Source organism: Grus americana, chromosome 9 (genome assembly GCF_028858705.1).
Source record: "Grus americana isolate bGruAme1 chromosome 9, bGruAme1.mat, whole genome shotgun sequence".
NCBI lineage: Eukaryota > Metazoa > Chordata > Aves > Gruiformes > Gruidae > Grus > Grus americana.
The window spans coordinates 445,176-461,847 of NC_072860.1; the positions used below are offsets into that span (position 1 = coordinate 445,176).

At 64.6% G+C, this 16,672-nt stretch overlaps 1 protein-coding gene across 2 annotated transcripts; it reads right to left on the reverse strand.

Annotated features, from left to right (window-relative positions):
* Positions 1-1,268: 1,268 nt before the first annotated feature.
* Positions 1,269-14,673, reverse strand: ETV5 (ETS variant transcription factor 5). Of its 2 annotated transcripts, none has more exons than XM_054835913.1 (13): positions 14,515-14,673; positions 13,830-13,966; positions 13,646-13,733; positions 13,449-13,496; positions 13,278-13,328; positions 8,383-8,512; positions 7,994-8,245; positions 6,027-6,286; positions 5,250-5,309; positions 4,743-4,811; positions 4,191-4,360; positions 3,277-3,378; positions 1,269-3,113 (listed from the first exon to the last, which is right to left on the reverse strand). In XM_054835913.1, the coding sequence occupies exons 2-13, from the start codon at positions 13,872-13,874 to the stop codon at positions 2,892-2,894; spliced, it is 1,497 nt and encodes a 498-aa protein (XP_054691888.1). In that variant the 5' UTR covers positions 13,875-13,966; positions 14,515-14,673; the 3' UTR covers positions 1,269-2,891. The 2 variants fall into 2 exon arrangements, with proteins under 2 accessions (XP_054691888.1, XP_054691889.1); XM_054835914.1 differs by having other exon boundaries at positions 13,830-14,136.
* Positions 14,674-16,672: the final 1,999 nt, after the last annotated feature.

A 16,672-nucleotide genomic window follows, 5' to 3' on the forward strand; every position in this document is an offset into this window, starting at 1 on the left:
AAAATGGATAAGGGTTGGGAGGCTGGCACAAGCTGCGGGTGTGTGCCCGGGCTGGGGCTGGGGTTTCACCATACCAAGAGCCCCGGCACTGCTGCCTGCGGGTGCTCAGCCGTCCTGCCGCAGCCCCCAGCCCAGTGAGGAGGACTTGCCCTGTGGCTCCTTCCCACCTGAATGTCTCTCTGCTGCTAGGTGGCCACAGGTTGCCCACACAGGAGAGCCTGCCTGAGCATCAGTTGAGGCTTGCTTGCCAAAACACTGAGGCTGGGTGCCATGGAGCTCCCTAGGGAGTGTGTGGAGATGCCTTCAGGGGCTGAGCGGCTGATTGAACTCCTGGAAGTCTTCACGCTGGGTGAATTGGTTTTGCTAGATGTTCAGGGGACTGCTGTGCCCCACCTGGGCTAGGAGACAGCCACACTTCTCCACTCAGCACAATACTTCAGGCACGAGGAAAGAAGAGCAGCTCGAGGACCCACGAGCAACGTGGCTGGCGGCCAGGCGCGGGTTGAGGAGAGGTGCAGCGTATAAAGAGCATCGCTGCATGTAAGGACCTGCCATCACTCCACGCCTAGGGATGGAGTTTGGCTGGGCTGGGGAAGGAGCCTGCAAGAGAAGAGCCGTCGGTGCCTCCAGCATCGCCCCACCGCCCCGACAGGGATGGGGCTGGGAGCCGCTGGACACCCCGGCTTCGACCAACTAGAGGCCAACGTGAACGGGCAGTTCTAGGGTGTTTGAGCTTTTCTCCAGCCCATCAGGGGAAACACAGACCCTTCAACAGAGTTGTCCTTGCCCCCCCCCGCCCCCAGCCTTTTGCAGCCCCTGCTGCCCCACGGGGATTTTGCCCAGCCTAGAAATGGGGCCAGCAAGTGCTGGGGGAGCATGGCCAGCAGCTCCCGCCGGGGCTTTCCTCTCTGGGTGCCGACACCAAGGGGTCCCCACCAGTTTTAGCCCTGCTCGATGGCAGGGGACTCAGGCTTCCAGGGCAGAGGGAAGGGGACGGAGGCACCCAGACCCACCAGCCGAGAAACCCTTGGGAAAAGGCAATATTGACTTGCACCTCACTGGGGTGAGTCACCCCCGTTTCGAGCAGGTCCTCTCGCTGGCCGTAGCTTTGGGAAAGCCGTGGGGGCATCCAGCCCCAGGAGCAACAGCCCCGGGAGCAGGGAGAGGGCAGCCCTGCCCTGGTGACCCCAACCCCCACCCGGTCCCAAGGGTCCTCCAGCCCCTCAGCACCCCACGGCGCAGGGAAAGCAGGGGCCCAGGCAGGCAGGGAGGAACAGAAAGCAAGATCCTTTATTGTACACAGTACAGAATGTAATGCAGCTTTGCAGGAGATACGCAGCCCTGCTCGAGTAAAGGTTAGTTCAGCTCAGTCCTCAGATTAACCCCTTCTGCACTGCTGCCCCGCCGCACCGAGCAAACGGTTAAAACCCCGTCCCCGAGGCAGGGGTTCCCACAACCGAACGCTCCCCGCGGGCACAGGCCAGCGCAGCCACCGCGAGGAGAGCAACCAAGTCTACCCAGAGTTAATCTTCATACTTCCCCAAAAAAAGAATTAATCAGTCAAAAAAAAAAAAATTTCCAACCAAGCTAACTAAGGAAGAGGAAAAAAAAAAAAAAATTCCTATACAGCATTTACAACAAAAACATGTAGCCGGTGGGGTGGGGGGGGAAGAGGCAGGTATGGATATATGAGTGGTGGGGGAGTGTTAGGAGGCGCAGCGGGGAGGGGGGAGCTGGGGGGGAAGCAGGGTACCCGGGAAGCGGGGTGGGGGACCCCGCCATCCCTGCCCGCCGCAGCCTGACAGCCCAGCTCCGAGGCCATGCCGAGCAGGGGGGAAGCACAGCCGAGCCGGTGCCGGGGTTCAGCCCCGGCTCCCCTGGGAAAGAGGATTCGAGTGGTGAAATGGAGTGGACCAGATACTTCGGCAGCCATCCCAGGGAGCTGCGGGCACCAAGGGCTCCCCCTCCCCGCAAGCATGCCACTGGGAAAGTGGGGGGGGCGTCCCCAGGGGCTCCGGGAACAGCAGCCAGGCTGCAAAAAATAGCTTTGCCTTAAAATACAAAAAAATCTACAAAAATCAGTTTAGAAACCTTTTTTTTTTCTCTCCTAAAACATCAAAAAAAAAAGGGGGGGGGGGGAGAGGGAGGGAGAGATAGTGTCAGGGTGTCCTCCCCTGAAATACAGCCCATGGCCCGCAGCTGGAGCTGGGGAGGAGGAGCGAGGGGGCACGGAGAAGACGCAGGAGGGGCTGAGAAACCGTTACACCAGGTTATATCACGGGGCAGGGGAGAAGGCAGAAGGTTCCTCGGGGCCGGGGTAGGATGCTGCACACGTCAGCCCCGGGGGTGCTGCGCCCCTCCCCTGCATCGCTCCTCTGTGCAAATCAAAGCCCTTTCCACCACACAAGGCAGCTACGCGGATCGCGCTCGATGCGAAGCGGATTGTCGTGACAATTTGCCAGGCGGCCGCGCCGGCTCAGCCCGGTCCCGGGGCGCTGCTGGAGCCGGCAGCCCTCGTGGTGCCGGCGAGGAACGGGGCCTGGGTCAGAGGCTGCGGCTTTAGCTCCCGGCACCCCAAAACATCGCGCCGATGCCTGGTGGGAGGCGCCAGCCACGGGCAGTCCTATGCACTAGCCCTTGGACAGGAGGGGTGGGAATTCGGCAGCGACACACACCGGGCGTTTTAGATTCCTCCAATTCGTGTGTGCGCACACGTGCGGTTTCTTGGTTTGCTTGTCGGTTTTTTTGTTTGGTGGTTTTTTTGTTGGGTTTTTTTTTGTTGGGTTTTTTTTTTGCTCTCTCCTTATGAACAGCAAAAAAAATATTCTCTACAAAACCGTATTTGCCCAAAGTGGATGCGCTAGTGCTCGTGGCTCCGGCGGCTAGCCGAGTCAGTAGGCGAAGCCCTCCGCGTAGGGAAGGCTGCCGCAGGGCTCCATCTCCAGCAGGTACGCCGGGCTGTCCTCGAAGTGCGTCAGCGGCACCGTCTCCTCCTCGGGCACCGGGCAGTCGGGCTCCGTCTTCAGGAAGGGGCGCTGGTTGTCAGGGTAGGCCATGGAAAAGAGGGCGTCGGGGTCACAGACGAACTTATAGACGTATCGCTCGCCGGCCACCTGCCAGGAGGAGGAGGAGGAGGAGGCGGCGGCATGAGAGATGCCCTGCACCTTCTGCCCCGGGGCATAACAAGCGCGGAACGACCGACACCGGAGCTGGCGGGGTGACAGCAGGGGACGATGCCAGCCTCCCCCCCCTCCCCACGGCCGCGGGGGCACTCGCCTTCTGCATGATGCCCTTCTCGTAGTAGTAGCGCAGGGAGCGGCTGAGCTTGTCGTAGTTCATGGCCGGCCGGTTCTTCTGGATGCCCCAGCGCCGCGCTACCTGCAGGGAGAAGGGCGGCACCTGTGAAGGCTCCAGCCGGGGCTCGGACACGATCACGAGCGAAATGCGGGGCAGGGGCTTGGTGCCAGGGTGAAAGCGTCACCGCGGCCCCAGAGCGGCTCCCCGCCCGCTGCCATAAATGCTCCAGCTCTGAGCGCCGCCACCGCCGACCCGGGGGCCGAATCAAAAAGACGTTTGATTAGGGGAACCTGCCAAAAAAGCTGCCGAAAAAAAAAAACAACAAAACCCCAGCCAAAAAACAAAACAAACCCAACACAATTTCCATGCACGGCGCAAAAGATATTATGGGTAATTACCCACAATGCGCAGCTCGGCTCTACAGCTGCTTTCAATTACTCCCCAAACAGCTTCTTCCCCCGTGTCACCCTCCTGCAGAGCCACGCGGCACCATGCCGGCACAGAGCCGCCGCCGGGCACCCGGGGCGAAGGATGGGGACCCTGGGAGGGAGCCGCTGCCGAGCGGAAGGTCTTGGCAAGGCAGCGCAGAGGCAACGCCACGGGGCTGGTGGCCGCCGGCGGCTCCGGGAGCAGAGCACGTGCCATGCCGAGAGGCAGCAGAGGAGATTAAAGGCAAATTTCTACAGCTGCTTAGCGCAGACGGGCGGCCAGCTTTTCCCTTGCGCCCTCAAAAGCTGCCTGGAGAGTCAAGACACGTGTCTCGCTTCGAGCGCGAAACACTGTGTTGCATGGGAAGGATCTGCCCCCCGCCCCGCACCCCCAGGCTCACCCCACGGCCGCTCCCTGACTGCGGCCCCGGCTCTGGCACAGGACACCCCCCCCGCCCCAAGTACCTCCTCAGGCTCGATCAGCTTGAACTCCATGCCCCGGCCGGTCCAGGCGATGAAGTGGGCATTGGCGGGGTCGTCCAGGAGGGTGACCAGGAACTGCCAGAGCTGCAGGGACCCGCGCCGCTGGTAGGGAGGGCCCTCCCGGTACAGGGTGGGCTCCTGCTTCACTTTACCTGCCCACAGCGAGAGGCGGCTGGTTAAATGCCACGGCTCTGCCCCTCTCCCGGCCCGCGCCGCCCGGCAAGGCGCACGTACAGCGACGCCGGGCTGGCCCCCGTGCCGGGACCCCTGTGCAGGATCAGGCCACGGGGCTGGGGAGGGGAGAGGTGCCGGGGACGGCGCTGCGGGCAGCCGAGGCACGGGGTGGGTGGCAGGGACGGGGACGGGGCACGGCGGCGCCGCCAAGCAGCCACACGGGACGATGCTCGGCAGCGCTGAAGAACGCCACGCTGGCACGGCTTGGCCTCAAAAGCCGGTCGTTGCAGAGCCCGGCCCCAAATATCCCTCCGTGAGCCCTGGTCACCCCCCAGCCCCGCTCTGGGGCCGGGTTCTTACCCTCCAGCCGCTCAGGCACCACACACGTGTCATCAAAATACAATCGTGTGTCCTTTTCGTACGGAAATCCTAGGGGGAAGAGACCCCTGGTGAGCACAGGGCCTGTCCGCCACCCAGCCGGACCCCAGGAACCCCCTGGCTCGGCCCAATCCAGCACCAAGACCCCGTCTCCCAGCGCCGAGAGCAGCCCTGTCCCCAGTTATCTCAATGGCATCGCACTGGCTAAGCGCCATGCAGCTCTGCACCCCCCCTCACCCCAGGGGGGGACAACACCAAAACCCTCTTAGCAGCTATATTGGGCGCGTCATCCCGGATTACGCAGCGCGGTGCTGCCGTGCCCTCGTGGCACAGGCCGTATTTTTAGCCGCAGCGCTGGTGCTGCTCTTACATGGGCTCTGGCGGGCACCGTCCCCCCCCCACGGCGGGGGTCCGCCTGCCCCGCGGGAGGGATGGGACGGGACGCACCGGGGAAGCCCGCGAGCGGGAGGGGGCCGGGGGCTCACTCACCATCATGGCTGCTGGGGAAGACGCCCCCCCGCAGGTACGAGGACTGGCAGTTAGGCACTTCTGCGAGGGAGGCGAAGGCGACGTTAAGGACGGGCGTCCCGTGGGTCCCACTGAGCGCTCGGCAGCGTCTCCCCCCCCCACCTCCCCCCCCCCAAGCGCATCCCACGGCCAAGCCCGGGCATCTCCCCACCCTGCGCACCCCGGGCCACTGCGCCCACCCCAGCGCCCCCCCCCATCTGAGGGGAAACCAGCACGATTTGGGGGGAGGGGGGGGGCACTGGAGCGAGCTCCAAGCTCAGGCTGTCACCGCGTTATCCGGGCCCCGCGGGAGGGGGGGTATCGCTGCGCCTGCCCTGCCATCTGCTCGGCCATGCCACCCCCCTCCTGAGGTCAGGGTATTTTTAGGTCCTAAGGCGATTAGAGGATTTTTCCGTGATGCCGGTGGGGTCCGGCAGCCAGAAATCACAGCTGGCCCCAGGGCTGCAGGGGGACCCGCTGGGTGCCGCAGGGCACCCCAGCCCGCGGCTACGGCACAGGCCACGCTGGGCGGTGAACGCCTGCTCTGTCCCCCCAGCTTCGGAAAAAGAAAAGAAAAGGGGGGTGGGGAATAAAAGGAAAGGGAGAGGTCATCTACCACTGCAGGAGAAGCAGCAGCCGCCCCGGGGGGTGACAGGGCACCCGCCGCACCCCTGACCACGAGCTGCAGATGGCGGAGACGGCTCCGCTCCCCCGGGTGCCGCTGCTGCAAGCCACACGCCCCCGAGCGCCAGCACCCACCTGAGTCGATGCAGTAGTCCCGGGGCTCCTGCTTGATGCCCATGGGGGGCTGGAAGCCGTGGCTGGGGGGGCCGGGCAGGCCGGGGCCGCCGTGCTCGTAGAGCGGGTCGTGGTACTCCTGCTTGAATCCCTGAGGGGGGCGGGGGGCGGCGGGGCCCAGGGGCTCCGACAGCTGCCGGTGGTAGACGGGGCGGCCGTCCCCCGGGACCCCAGGCTGCGGCGGGAAGGGGTGGCAGGGCTCAGACAGCTGCCTCTGAAACCTGCGGGGACAGGGACGCGGCGTTACCCAGGGGCGGCGGGGGCAGCCCTGCCCGCATGCTGCCCGCCGCCCCCTCCCAGAGCGGGACCCCACGCTGGTGGGTGCCTGCGGCCACAGCGGTTTGGGTGGCATCGCGTCCCTCCCGAGGGGACCGGGACGGTTCCTCCGGCAGCATGGCCACCACGAGGGCTCATCCCCCAGGGACCCGGCAGGGTGCTGGGGAGCCCCGTCCCCCTCCGGGCGCTGGGGACGTCCCGCCGGGGGAGCGGGATGGCGCGCGGGCCATCGCTACGAAGCGCTGCCCACCTCGGGTGAGGGCAGCGGGGACGACTGGGTGAGAGCGGGAAAGGGCAGCGACAAACCGCCCCAGCACAGTAAAGTCTCTGCAAACCGGGAAAATCTCCCCCCGGGGCGGGGGGACAGAGCCGTGGGACCTGGGGGACGCCGCGCTCGGGCCAGCGCTTACGCACAGTCAAATCCACACCGCAGCCCCAGCCGGCCACTAATCCGCCCGCGCGGTTGGGATTAAACCTTGAACCCCACGGCAGGGAGCATTATTTTCGGCTCCCGGGCGCTGCCGGCTGGAGCCCCAGCACGGTCTCTGCTAGCGGTGATGGATAAGGGACCATCTCGAGGGGGTGCCGCCGCATCCCCTCGTCCTCCGGCACCTTGAAAGACGATCCCCGCGCCTGGCTCCTCTCGGCCGGCCGTGGGCCATTTGCCTTTGTAACCGGAGCCCTGCCAGCTGCCGGGCTGGGATTACTCCATTTCCGAGCCGCGTCCCTCTGCCCTTCCTGAGTGAAACCCAAACCCCGAGCTGGCACGGCGTTTCCCGAGGGGTCGTGGCCGGTCCCCCACATAGCTGGAAGGTCGCCGGGAGCCAAGCCCCGCTTTGCCAGGGAGGGATACTCGCCTGCTGCGGGCGCATCCCGAGCCCCGCAGGGGCAGAGCGCTGCCGGTGTCCAGCCCCGTGCCCAGAGGGGACGCCGCGCTGCCGGTGACGCGGTGGAAAAGGTCACGCAGGAGGCCACAAGTGAAGCCGGAGATCGGCTGTGACCTGCGCCGTGCCACCTACCGATAGCGCGAGCGAAGCCAGGGTGAGGGAGGGGACCGGCAAAGCCTCTGGGGACGCTGGGGTGATAGGGGACGAAGCCACGGCTTGGGGAGCAGGGCCTGTCCCTCCCCAGCCCTACAAATCACGGGGGTGCCGTGTGATGCACGGGGAGCCAAGGACCGACCCTCAGCCTGGGGACGCTCGGGGGCAGGACAGGGATGCTGCAGGTCCCCGGCCCGGCAGGCAGAAAGCTGCAGCGGGTGGGCGAGAGGAGCAAATGAGCCCTGACTCAGCACCATCGCCTCTTGGCGCAGGGCTGGACGCAGGCGGCAGCCTCTGCCACCCTCGCCTTGCCCGGGGGAGGAGGTGAGGGCTCTGCCCGCCGGCCTGGGAGGAGCGGGTCCCCGTTCGTAGGCAGCTGCCTCCGGGGGAGAAAGAGCCATGAGATCCCGGCGGGAAGCAGCACGTTTTGCCACGCTGGTTCCCATGGGCAGCGGCGTCTGGCCCGTGGTCCAGGACCGCGGTAAGGGGACGAACGGACGGGCACCCCCCTTCCCTCCCCGCAGCTCGAGGCCGCCGAGCTGTCCCAGGAGAGCCAAAGTCCCCGCGAGCACCCGCACGACACCAGTGCTCGCTGGGGCGGCGAAGCCTTACCTGTGCTCTGCGGGGTATTGGTTTTCAGACATCATCTTTGGCATGTGCATGGGCAGGTGAGGCGGCCGCGGCACGGCGAAGGCCTGCTGCCTCTGCTCCTGCAGCGCGTGCGGGGCCGGGGCCGCCCCATGGGCAGCTGCCTGCACAGCCGGGGCCGGCAGCGGCAGGGCCGATCCCTGGTGCGCAGGAGACACCGGCGTGGCGGGCGGCGTTAATGGCTTGAACCCAGCGGGGGGCTTCCTGTCGTAGGCACTGCGGAGAGGAGAGGGGCCGGGGGTTGACGGCCACGCTAACGAGGAGAACTCCGCGCGGCGGGGGCTGACGAGCGAGACGAGTCCCCCCGCGCCGCGCGGGGTCCGTGGGGCAGCGTCCGCCCTCCCGCTACCTACCAGCAGTTGTAGAGGCACTTGTCCCCGTAGCCGGCACAGAGAGCCTGCTCGTGGCTGCAGGACGACAGCTCCGCGGAAGGGCTGTGCAGCTCCCGCTTGATCTTTGCCGGCGGCGGGGCGTGCAGGACCACTGCAACGAGACAGAGGAGGCTACGGGCTCGCCCGCGCAGGAGAAGGCGATGGGGGACATCACCCCTGGGGAGCACCCCCTCGGGTGCTCTTTGCTCGGGAATCAGGTACCGAATTACCGCCCCACGCGCACCCCGGGGGCCATCAGGTGACCAAACCACGGCAGGATGGTGGCCCCAGCAGTCCCTGGCGTGCCGGTGGCCCGAGCCAGGGCGGCAGGGCTGACTTCTGCAGAGCTCCCAGGGGCTGGGCCAGTCCCCCCGGCCCAGGACATGGCTCACGGAGCGGGGACTCGTTCCCCACTGGGATCGGAGAGGGGACCGGCACAGGGCGAGACGGGAACGGGCATCCGCAACAGCCACGGATGAGAGTCACGCCCGGGCTGCGCCAAAAGCCCTGAGAGCTTGTGAGCGGGACGCAGGGGCTCACCCAGCTCCCAGTTAGCCGGCCAGGCAGTCAGCAAGCACCTAACTGGGACCCACCTCCCCCCCAGCCCCAAGGGCACCGGGGGTCCCACGGCCATATGAGTTCAAGGGGCAAACGTCCCATGAAAGCCCAGCCCCAACCGAGCCCGCTCACTGTATAGAATTTTAAACCGAGTAATGTACGCTTAACCTAATTAATTTCTAAAAGCAGGTGCTCCAGGAAAAGGAAAGCACCTCGGAGCCCTTTGCCTAACGAGCACCCGCAGGAGAGCCAAGCCTAATCGGAAGCGGAGTATTAGCTTCGCGCAAAAATCTAAACGCAGCTCAGCTACAGCGGAGAGGAGCAAATAGCTCCAGGACAACTGTTCGCAGCTTGCCAGGTAATTAGCTGCTCCCCTGATTTGTCAAAACTTTTAAAGAGCTGCTGACTCCCCCCCTCCCGCAAGGGCCCGGCGCAGCTGGTACCAAGGGCACAACCCCCCCCCCCAGAAGGATTTGAAACGCGAAGCCCAGCGCTGAGCCAGCACAGCCCCCCGCACACCTTCCACCCGCTCCCAAGCCGGATTTATCCCCCTCCTCCTTCCCCCCCCAGCGAGGTTTTGCCGCTCTCAGCATTTCTACCCTTAACGGGGGGCCGGCGCAGCGGCGGCAAAGCTCGGGCGCCCCGCGAGCCGCGGGAAAGCGAAGGGGAACGGGCTTTGGAAGGGCTCCAGCTGCCTATTGCGGGCATGTTTCTCCCTAACAGGCTCCGTGTTGTTGGAGCGGGTTGTTTTTCCGCCAGCCGTACAATGGGGTCTGGTTATTCATTGGAAAAAAAAAAAAAAAAAAAAAAAAGTCTCTGAGCGGGCACCACCCTCCATTCACAAACAATTTGGAGCGCTCCATTCATGCGGCCAGGGGAAAAAAAAAAAAAAAAAAGAAAAAAAAAAAGAAAAATTTCCCCAGAGCTTAGCGCTGCCATTCAAGAAAAGGGAAACGAGCCTTAAGATCCTAACAGAGACCAGCTGGCCGAGCCCGGACTTTGTGCAACGTTTGGATTTCTTACACAAACACCGCAGGGCCGGCCGGCGCGGCTCGGCAAGACGTGCTCCTGCTGGCGAGCTCGTGGCCGGCCGGCGAGGCCGGAGCGCCTGGAGCCACGGGGGGAAGGAGCTGGGTTTGGGTCCCCAGCGGCGAGCGGCCGGGCAGGGAGCGGGGGAGGCGGCGGGGGGGTCCCGGGGAAGGAGCTGCGCTGCCCCGGCGTCCGACGCCTCAACGGCGCGTAGGGTACGCGAGTGCTTTTAACCTTTCCGGTCCTGTGCTTGGCACTGTAATTAAAAGCTAAAAAAAAATATAAAAATAGGCAGAGGGAGCAGCTTAACTACAGACGGGGCCGGAGAACACGCCTTGGCACACCCATGCCGGGACCGAGCCGCGGGAGCACCCGTGGGTGCCTGACGGCCCCCGGGGATGGACGGAGCGCGGGGGACCGGCCACGCGTGCCGCTGCCGTGCCGGGGCTCAGGCGTACCCCCCACCCCCGGCCAAGCTGGGGATGCTCCAAACACCAACCGTCAGCCAAGGGGTCTCCCGCGGGAAAGGCGACACCCCAAAGCCATTTGGGGCCCTGAATTGCCGCGGAACCCCTTGGTGGGGGACAGGGCAGGTCGTTCCCAACTGTCAGCGCGACGGGACCTCTAAGAGGCCGAGCCCGGAGGAGGCACCCGCCGCCCAAGCCACGGGGATGGCAACTGTGCCGCCATCGCCAGCCCGGCCACCAGCTGGGGACCCCGGCACCCGCTCAGGCCGTCACCTGGGAACCGAGCTCCTCGCCCGCTCCTCCATCCCCCGGCGCTCCAGGACGCGCCCAAGGTCACGCCGGGAGAGGAGCCAGAAATAGAAGCCGGGCTCCTGCTTTCCTTTGTTTAAACAACCCTGCCCTCGGAAACAAACCTCCTGCTTTCGTTTCGGCGTGTAAGAAACCCCGCTCTGCGCCCTGCCCGCAGCTTTGGCCGCACGCTGCCCGTGCGGGGGGCCACGAGTCCCCTGGGAGCAAAGGGAGCAAACCCCTGCGAAAAAGCCTCTCGAGGTGCTCGATCTCCCCAGCACCACCCCATCGCTCCCCGGTTATTTAAACAATATAACCTCGTACGTACACCCCTCTCCCCAGGACCGTGCTGCCGGCGGCGAGCCCGCGCCTACGCCCGGCTGGGGATGCGGTGCCACGGCCAGCGCCGTGAGCTCTGCCGCCGTCACCCACGGCCTCCTCACCTCCCCGGGAGAATCCGCCGCTTCTCCGGGTAGCTTACAAGCACCGAATCCGGCCTCTCATCGCTTGGTCCGGGGCACCGAGAACAAACGCAGCCCTTTTTTCGGAGGAGCCCCGCTTTCCCCATCCCCACGGTGGGATTTGCTGCCCGGCGCAGGGACCCGCCGCCTTACGGCGCTTTGCTGCCAAACCCCAACTTTAACCCGCATCTGCCAGGGACCTCAGCTACAAAAATCAGGAACGGGGAGCGGGCAGCAGCCGAGCTGTAGGCAGCAGCCACGCAACGAGGGGTTCTAGCAAGGCAAAAACTGATGCTGCAGTTCAGAGCATCCCTGAGACCTGACGCGGCACACGTGGCAGCGTTCCCCGAGGCAACGGGGCCAAAAAAATAAAACTGGTTTGTCCCGTGCCGAGGAAGCTCGGCCCAGGGAATGCCGGGACCACGGAGCAGGAGCCGGAGCTGGTTTGCTCTGGGGAAAAGAGAAAGGAGCACGTCCCCGGTAGCGAAGCCGGGAAGGCAGCACCGGATTTGTTCCTCTTTCTTCCTACACTGCACACGGTTCCAAACCGGAGTGAAATGAGAAGATGAGGCCAGAACGCTACACGTTAGAGACCTGCTCCTCTTGAAACGCTCGCCGGTACGGAAGACCTGGACTGCCTGTCCCCCTCCCCCCCAGCCTGAGCCCCCCCAGGCGGCACAGCCATGACAGCGAGGGAAACCTTTGCTTTCTCTGCCCAGGAAAGTTAAGGAAGGTTATTACAGCGGGGAGTCACGCGGGGAGATCTCCTTTCAACTGACAAAGTCCTTTCAATGCCGGGTCCACAGAGGCCGAGCAGGTCAGGAAAACATTTAACAGTCCCAACCAAATGCCCCCTTTTTTTTTTTCCTCCCTTCTTCTTTCTTTCTTTCCCTGCATTGCCCAGAAAAGTTTGTCTCCTCTCTCCGAGCTCTTCAGGTTACAAGGAAACGAGAGACTGCCAAAAGGCACTGGAAACAGCTTCGGCTCTAAGAGCCACCCTCCCACGCACGCTGCAGTTTCTACCGCTCCAAGCGAGAGCTGCCGGGCTGCGCTAGGATGTCAACAGCCAGTTGCGTTTCTGACTCTGGGCTTGCCTTTTATCTCAGGGGAGAGGAGGGGAGGGGAAAAAAAAAAAAAAAAAAGCGCATCTGAAACTTGGGCTGTCTGGAACAGTTTAATGGCAGGCTTCCCACTCAGAAGTAATCAAAGAGCAATAATTAACATGCGTTTACTGTAGGAGAAGATACCCTGCTGCATGCTGTGACAAAGCTGGAATGAAAAATCTGTTCGACTGCAGGCTAAATTTGATTTCCTTTAAGTTCTACAGCCGTCTGGCTCAGCAGCAAAAACCCAGCCACCAACACCAAGCTACTACTTCTGTTTGCCAGGTAACGACTCCAAACATCCTGACCGCCCCCCTTCCCCTCCGACACCAGGAGGGCCAGCGCCCCAGAGCCGCGCGAGCGCCACACGCCATTACCCGGCCCCTGCCCTCGCCGCTAACCCATTCCGGCAACGAACCGCGGCTCAGAACCAACTCTCTCTCTTATGCAATTCAAGAGGGACCGCATTTTCACCGGCCTCCTTTTAAACGCGCTTGCTTGCCAGCGATTAATGCTGCTTAAAGCGGCTCAAGTTTCACCGCTCGGGTCCGCTCTTGCCAACAGCGCTGGGCCAGGACTGGAAAAAGCTCCAGAAACTGCAGAGATTGCGGCTAACCGAGGAGCCCGGCACGGGCTCTCGCATCCACTTGAAAAGGAAAAGGAGCATTTATAAGCAAATCAACGTTACTACGAACAAGCGGCGAGTCTCGGAGGAGCCCCGAGATCGGTTAGAGATATTTCCATGCGTTTGGCTGTAATTTTCCCCGTTTACAAGAGATGGGACATCACAAGGTTCATCTCGATGAACCCAAACCGCGCACGCTTTCTCCCAAAAGTCTGTGATTTCACAGTTTCGGCCCCAGCAACAACCGCTTTCCCAGCGGCTCCAAACCCAGCGCAAGATTTTACACAGGCACCCAAACACTTCCCCCCCCCTTCCCTGGAGAACAAAAACCAGAACAATCACTTACGGTTGTCAGATTGGAAATCTGGGACAAATTGTTCATCATCAGGGACCTGAGCTAAAAAAAAACAAAACAAAAGAAAAAGTGGTTTTACGGCGGTTTTGGTTCTCCAAAAAAAACCCCAAAACCCGCTCACGGAGAGATTTTACGCAGCAAAAGGCGGAGGTGAAGACTTGCCTTCGGCTAGCCAGGCCTCTTGGAGCTGGCTGAGATCCTGGAAGAGCTCTGGAACAGAGTGAAAGACTTATGCGCTCCGCAGAAGAAGAAATAAAACTGCCATTATTCGCAGGATTATTTCTAAACCGGCGAACGCAAGGAGAACGCTCTCGCGGGGCCGCAGCGAGGGCACGGCTGCCCGGGCCAGCCCTGCCTACCTTCCGAGTCGTGGGCCAGGTCGGTCTCCAAAAATTTCCTTTTCCTATCGGACCCCGGCCGGCCTCGGCCCTCCTCGGCGCAGGACTTCTGCAACGACCAGGGTGACGGTGGCCCGTGAGCGTCACGGCCCCCGAGGACAGCGGGGAGCCCCCGAGGACAGCGGGGAGCGCAGGGCAAACTTACCCCGGGGCCCATGAAGGGAACCTGCTGGTCGTAGAAGCCGTCCATGGTGCGGGGGAGGCGGGCAGTGCCCCCGGCCCGCTCAGCATCGACGCCGGCCCGGGAAGGGGGGTCCGGCCCGGGCTCCGGCAGGTGCGCGGCTGGGGTGGGGGGGGGGGCGAGGGCAGGGGGTCAGGATCGGGCCCCGGGCCCTGTCGCCCTCGGGGCTGGCTCGATGCGGGTGCGGGGCCGCCGCGCCTCTCCCCGGGGAGCCGGCCCGCTCCTGCCGTGGCGGGTCGCAGCCCCCCCGGCTCGTGATGTCACCCAATTTCTATAGAAACAGCCGTGACATCACGCGTCGTGGGAGCGGGAGGGAGACCGGCAGGGCCGGCGCCGCGCACACCCCGCTCCGCTCGCCCGGCCGCGTCCCCCCGCCGCCTCCCTCCCTCCCTCCGCCCCTGGCGGTGCTCGGCGCTGCAGGGCCGCGCCGCAGCCGGGCCCGTTCCCACGCCGCCCCGCGCGCCCCATTCATAAACTCCGCCTCCCCCCCCTTCACCCCCCCCCCCCCCGCCGCCACCCTTCCCCCGCGCGCGCTCGCGCGCGCCCCCCGCCATTCACACCGCGAGGCCCGCGCCATTCATAAACACCGCCCCCGCCCCGGGCCCGGACCGCCGCGCCTCGCCGCGCCCCGCCGCCAAACCCCGCGTACCCGGCCGGGGCGCCGCGGGCTCGGGGTCGGGGTCGGGCTCAGCCGTAGCGGGGCGGGGCGGGCCGGGGCCGGGGCCGGAGCAGCCGCCGCTCCGCACCGGGCACCGCGCTGCCGCTCTGCGCCGCCCCGCAAGCCCCGAACCAGCGGCCTCCGCCACGCCACGCCCCGCCCCGCGCCGCGCCGCGCCGCTTGTTTACCCTCCGCGCCGCCCAATAGGGCGCCGCCGCTCGGCCGCCCGCGCCGTCTGATTGGCTGCAGCGCCGCTGCGCGCCCGCCCGCGCGCCGCTCCGCCGAGCACCATTGAGGAAGGCTGGGTGGGCGGGGGCGGCGGCGGCCAATGGGCACGGCGCGATTTGCATGGCTCCGCCGAGAACGTTTTTCATTCATAAAAAAATAGAAGGGGGAAGAGGCTGGCGGGTGGGGCTGGGGCAGCGCAGGATTTAAAGGGGCCGCGGCCCAATCCAGGAGGGGGGTTGGGGGGCTAACGGGAGGCCTTGGGGGGACAGCTCAGGGCGCCGGATCCGGAGCGGGGGGAAACGACCACGCCGTGCCCAAGAACCTACCACACAGCAAGCTCAGCAGACGGAACGGACCTCGGGCCTCGCACGCCATGGGGTCCCCTCAGCGTGGGCCGCAGGGTCCCCTCAGCTTTCTCCGGAGGCGATTTCGCATCAGCAGGGTGGTGTCACACGGGGCCCCCTGCGAACCTGGGGCTAACCCACGCCCGAGTGCCAGCTTTGGCAGCTTTTCACCTGCGGGCACCCCTGGGGCCGGGTTTGCCTTTGAGAAGGGCTTTTGGGGGGGGGCATAGGGAAAACAGTTCCCACCCGCAGGGGCTCTGGGGGTGCCCCGGCCACAGATCCCCCCAAGGGCATTTGTGGACACGAGCCCTTGCAGGACTGCAGATAGCTCAGAGGACCATGACTGGGAATGAGCTTGGGACAGAGCCCCGCTGCTGGGGGCCCGCCAGGCCCCCCCACCCCAGCAGCGCTCTGCCGTGTGCCTCAGTTTCCCCATCTGTAACTGCAGGCGGCGAGACCCGCCATGGAGACCTGCCACTGGCCGTTCATGGAGGACGCAGCAGTTTGCCCGGGACAAATGAACTGTGTGGAGGCCTCGCGTTGTCGCGGGGTGAGGCTGGGAAATTATTGCCGGAGAAGGGAAAACCAAGGGAGATGGCTCAGTTAAACACTGCTCTTCTCGGTTTGGGAAGGAGAGGAGCCTTCTGCTGGCATCCCGGGAAGATGCCCAGGGATTAGGAACCCTGTTGGTCTGGGGTTGTCCTGACCATTTTGAAATCCTCAGCCTCAGGTCACGGGCTGGCTGGTGCCCTGTGCGAGCTGCCCAGCACCTCTCCGGGCTGTGGGTGGGAATTTCTGTCGATGTTGGGGTACTGAGGAGCTTCCGAGTCCTCCGCGGCCACCACCATCCCGCAGGGATGACACCGGTAACGGCAGGTAGCTTGTCTCCCATCGTGTCCTGGGCGAAATGGGGGGATGCTGCCACGATACGCCGCCCACCGGCCGCCTGCATGCTGGGGGGGGCGAAGCACGCAGAGGGCACGGGGTGTCCTTGCCGCCCGGGGATGGCTCCTGGGGAACTGTGCAGGTGCCTGCGCTCTCACTTCCCCTCTGCACGCCGGGATTAAATCACCGCTGGTAAAATTAGCAGATGACACACGGGCGGGCAGGCGGGCGGCAAAACCTGGGCTGGGGAGCAAGGCGGGCTGCGGGGGACAAGCTGGCTCGTCGCAGAGCTGGGCACAGTTGGAGACCCGAGGTGGCTGCGGCCCCACAGGTGCTCAGCGCCCCGCGGGTGCTCAGCACCCCCCAGGGCCTCTTGCTGCCACGGGGCGCAGGGAGAGGCGGTGGGGGCCAAGCATGGCTGTGGGGCAGGCGGGCAGGCGGCTGCAGGGGTGCCTTGGGAAGAGCCGAAGCCCCTGGAGAGCCAGGGCTGGAAGGGGGGATGGCGAGCGGTGCCTGCTAAATTTAGAACCCGCTCTGGAAAAAAAAAAAAAAAAATTAAAAAAAATTTGCAGGCTCCAAATTTAGCCGGTTGCAACTCCTGCTCCATTGCGCTGCCGCTGAGGTCGCCCCTTCAGCCCTGGTGCCCCGAATCAGGCACCACCCGTTGGGGTCCCCAAAGGTGGGGATCCCGT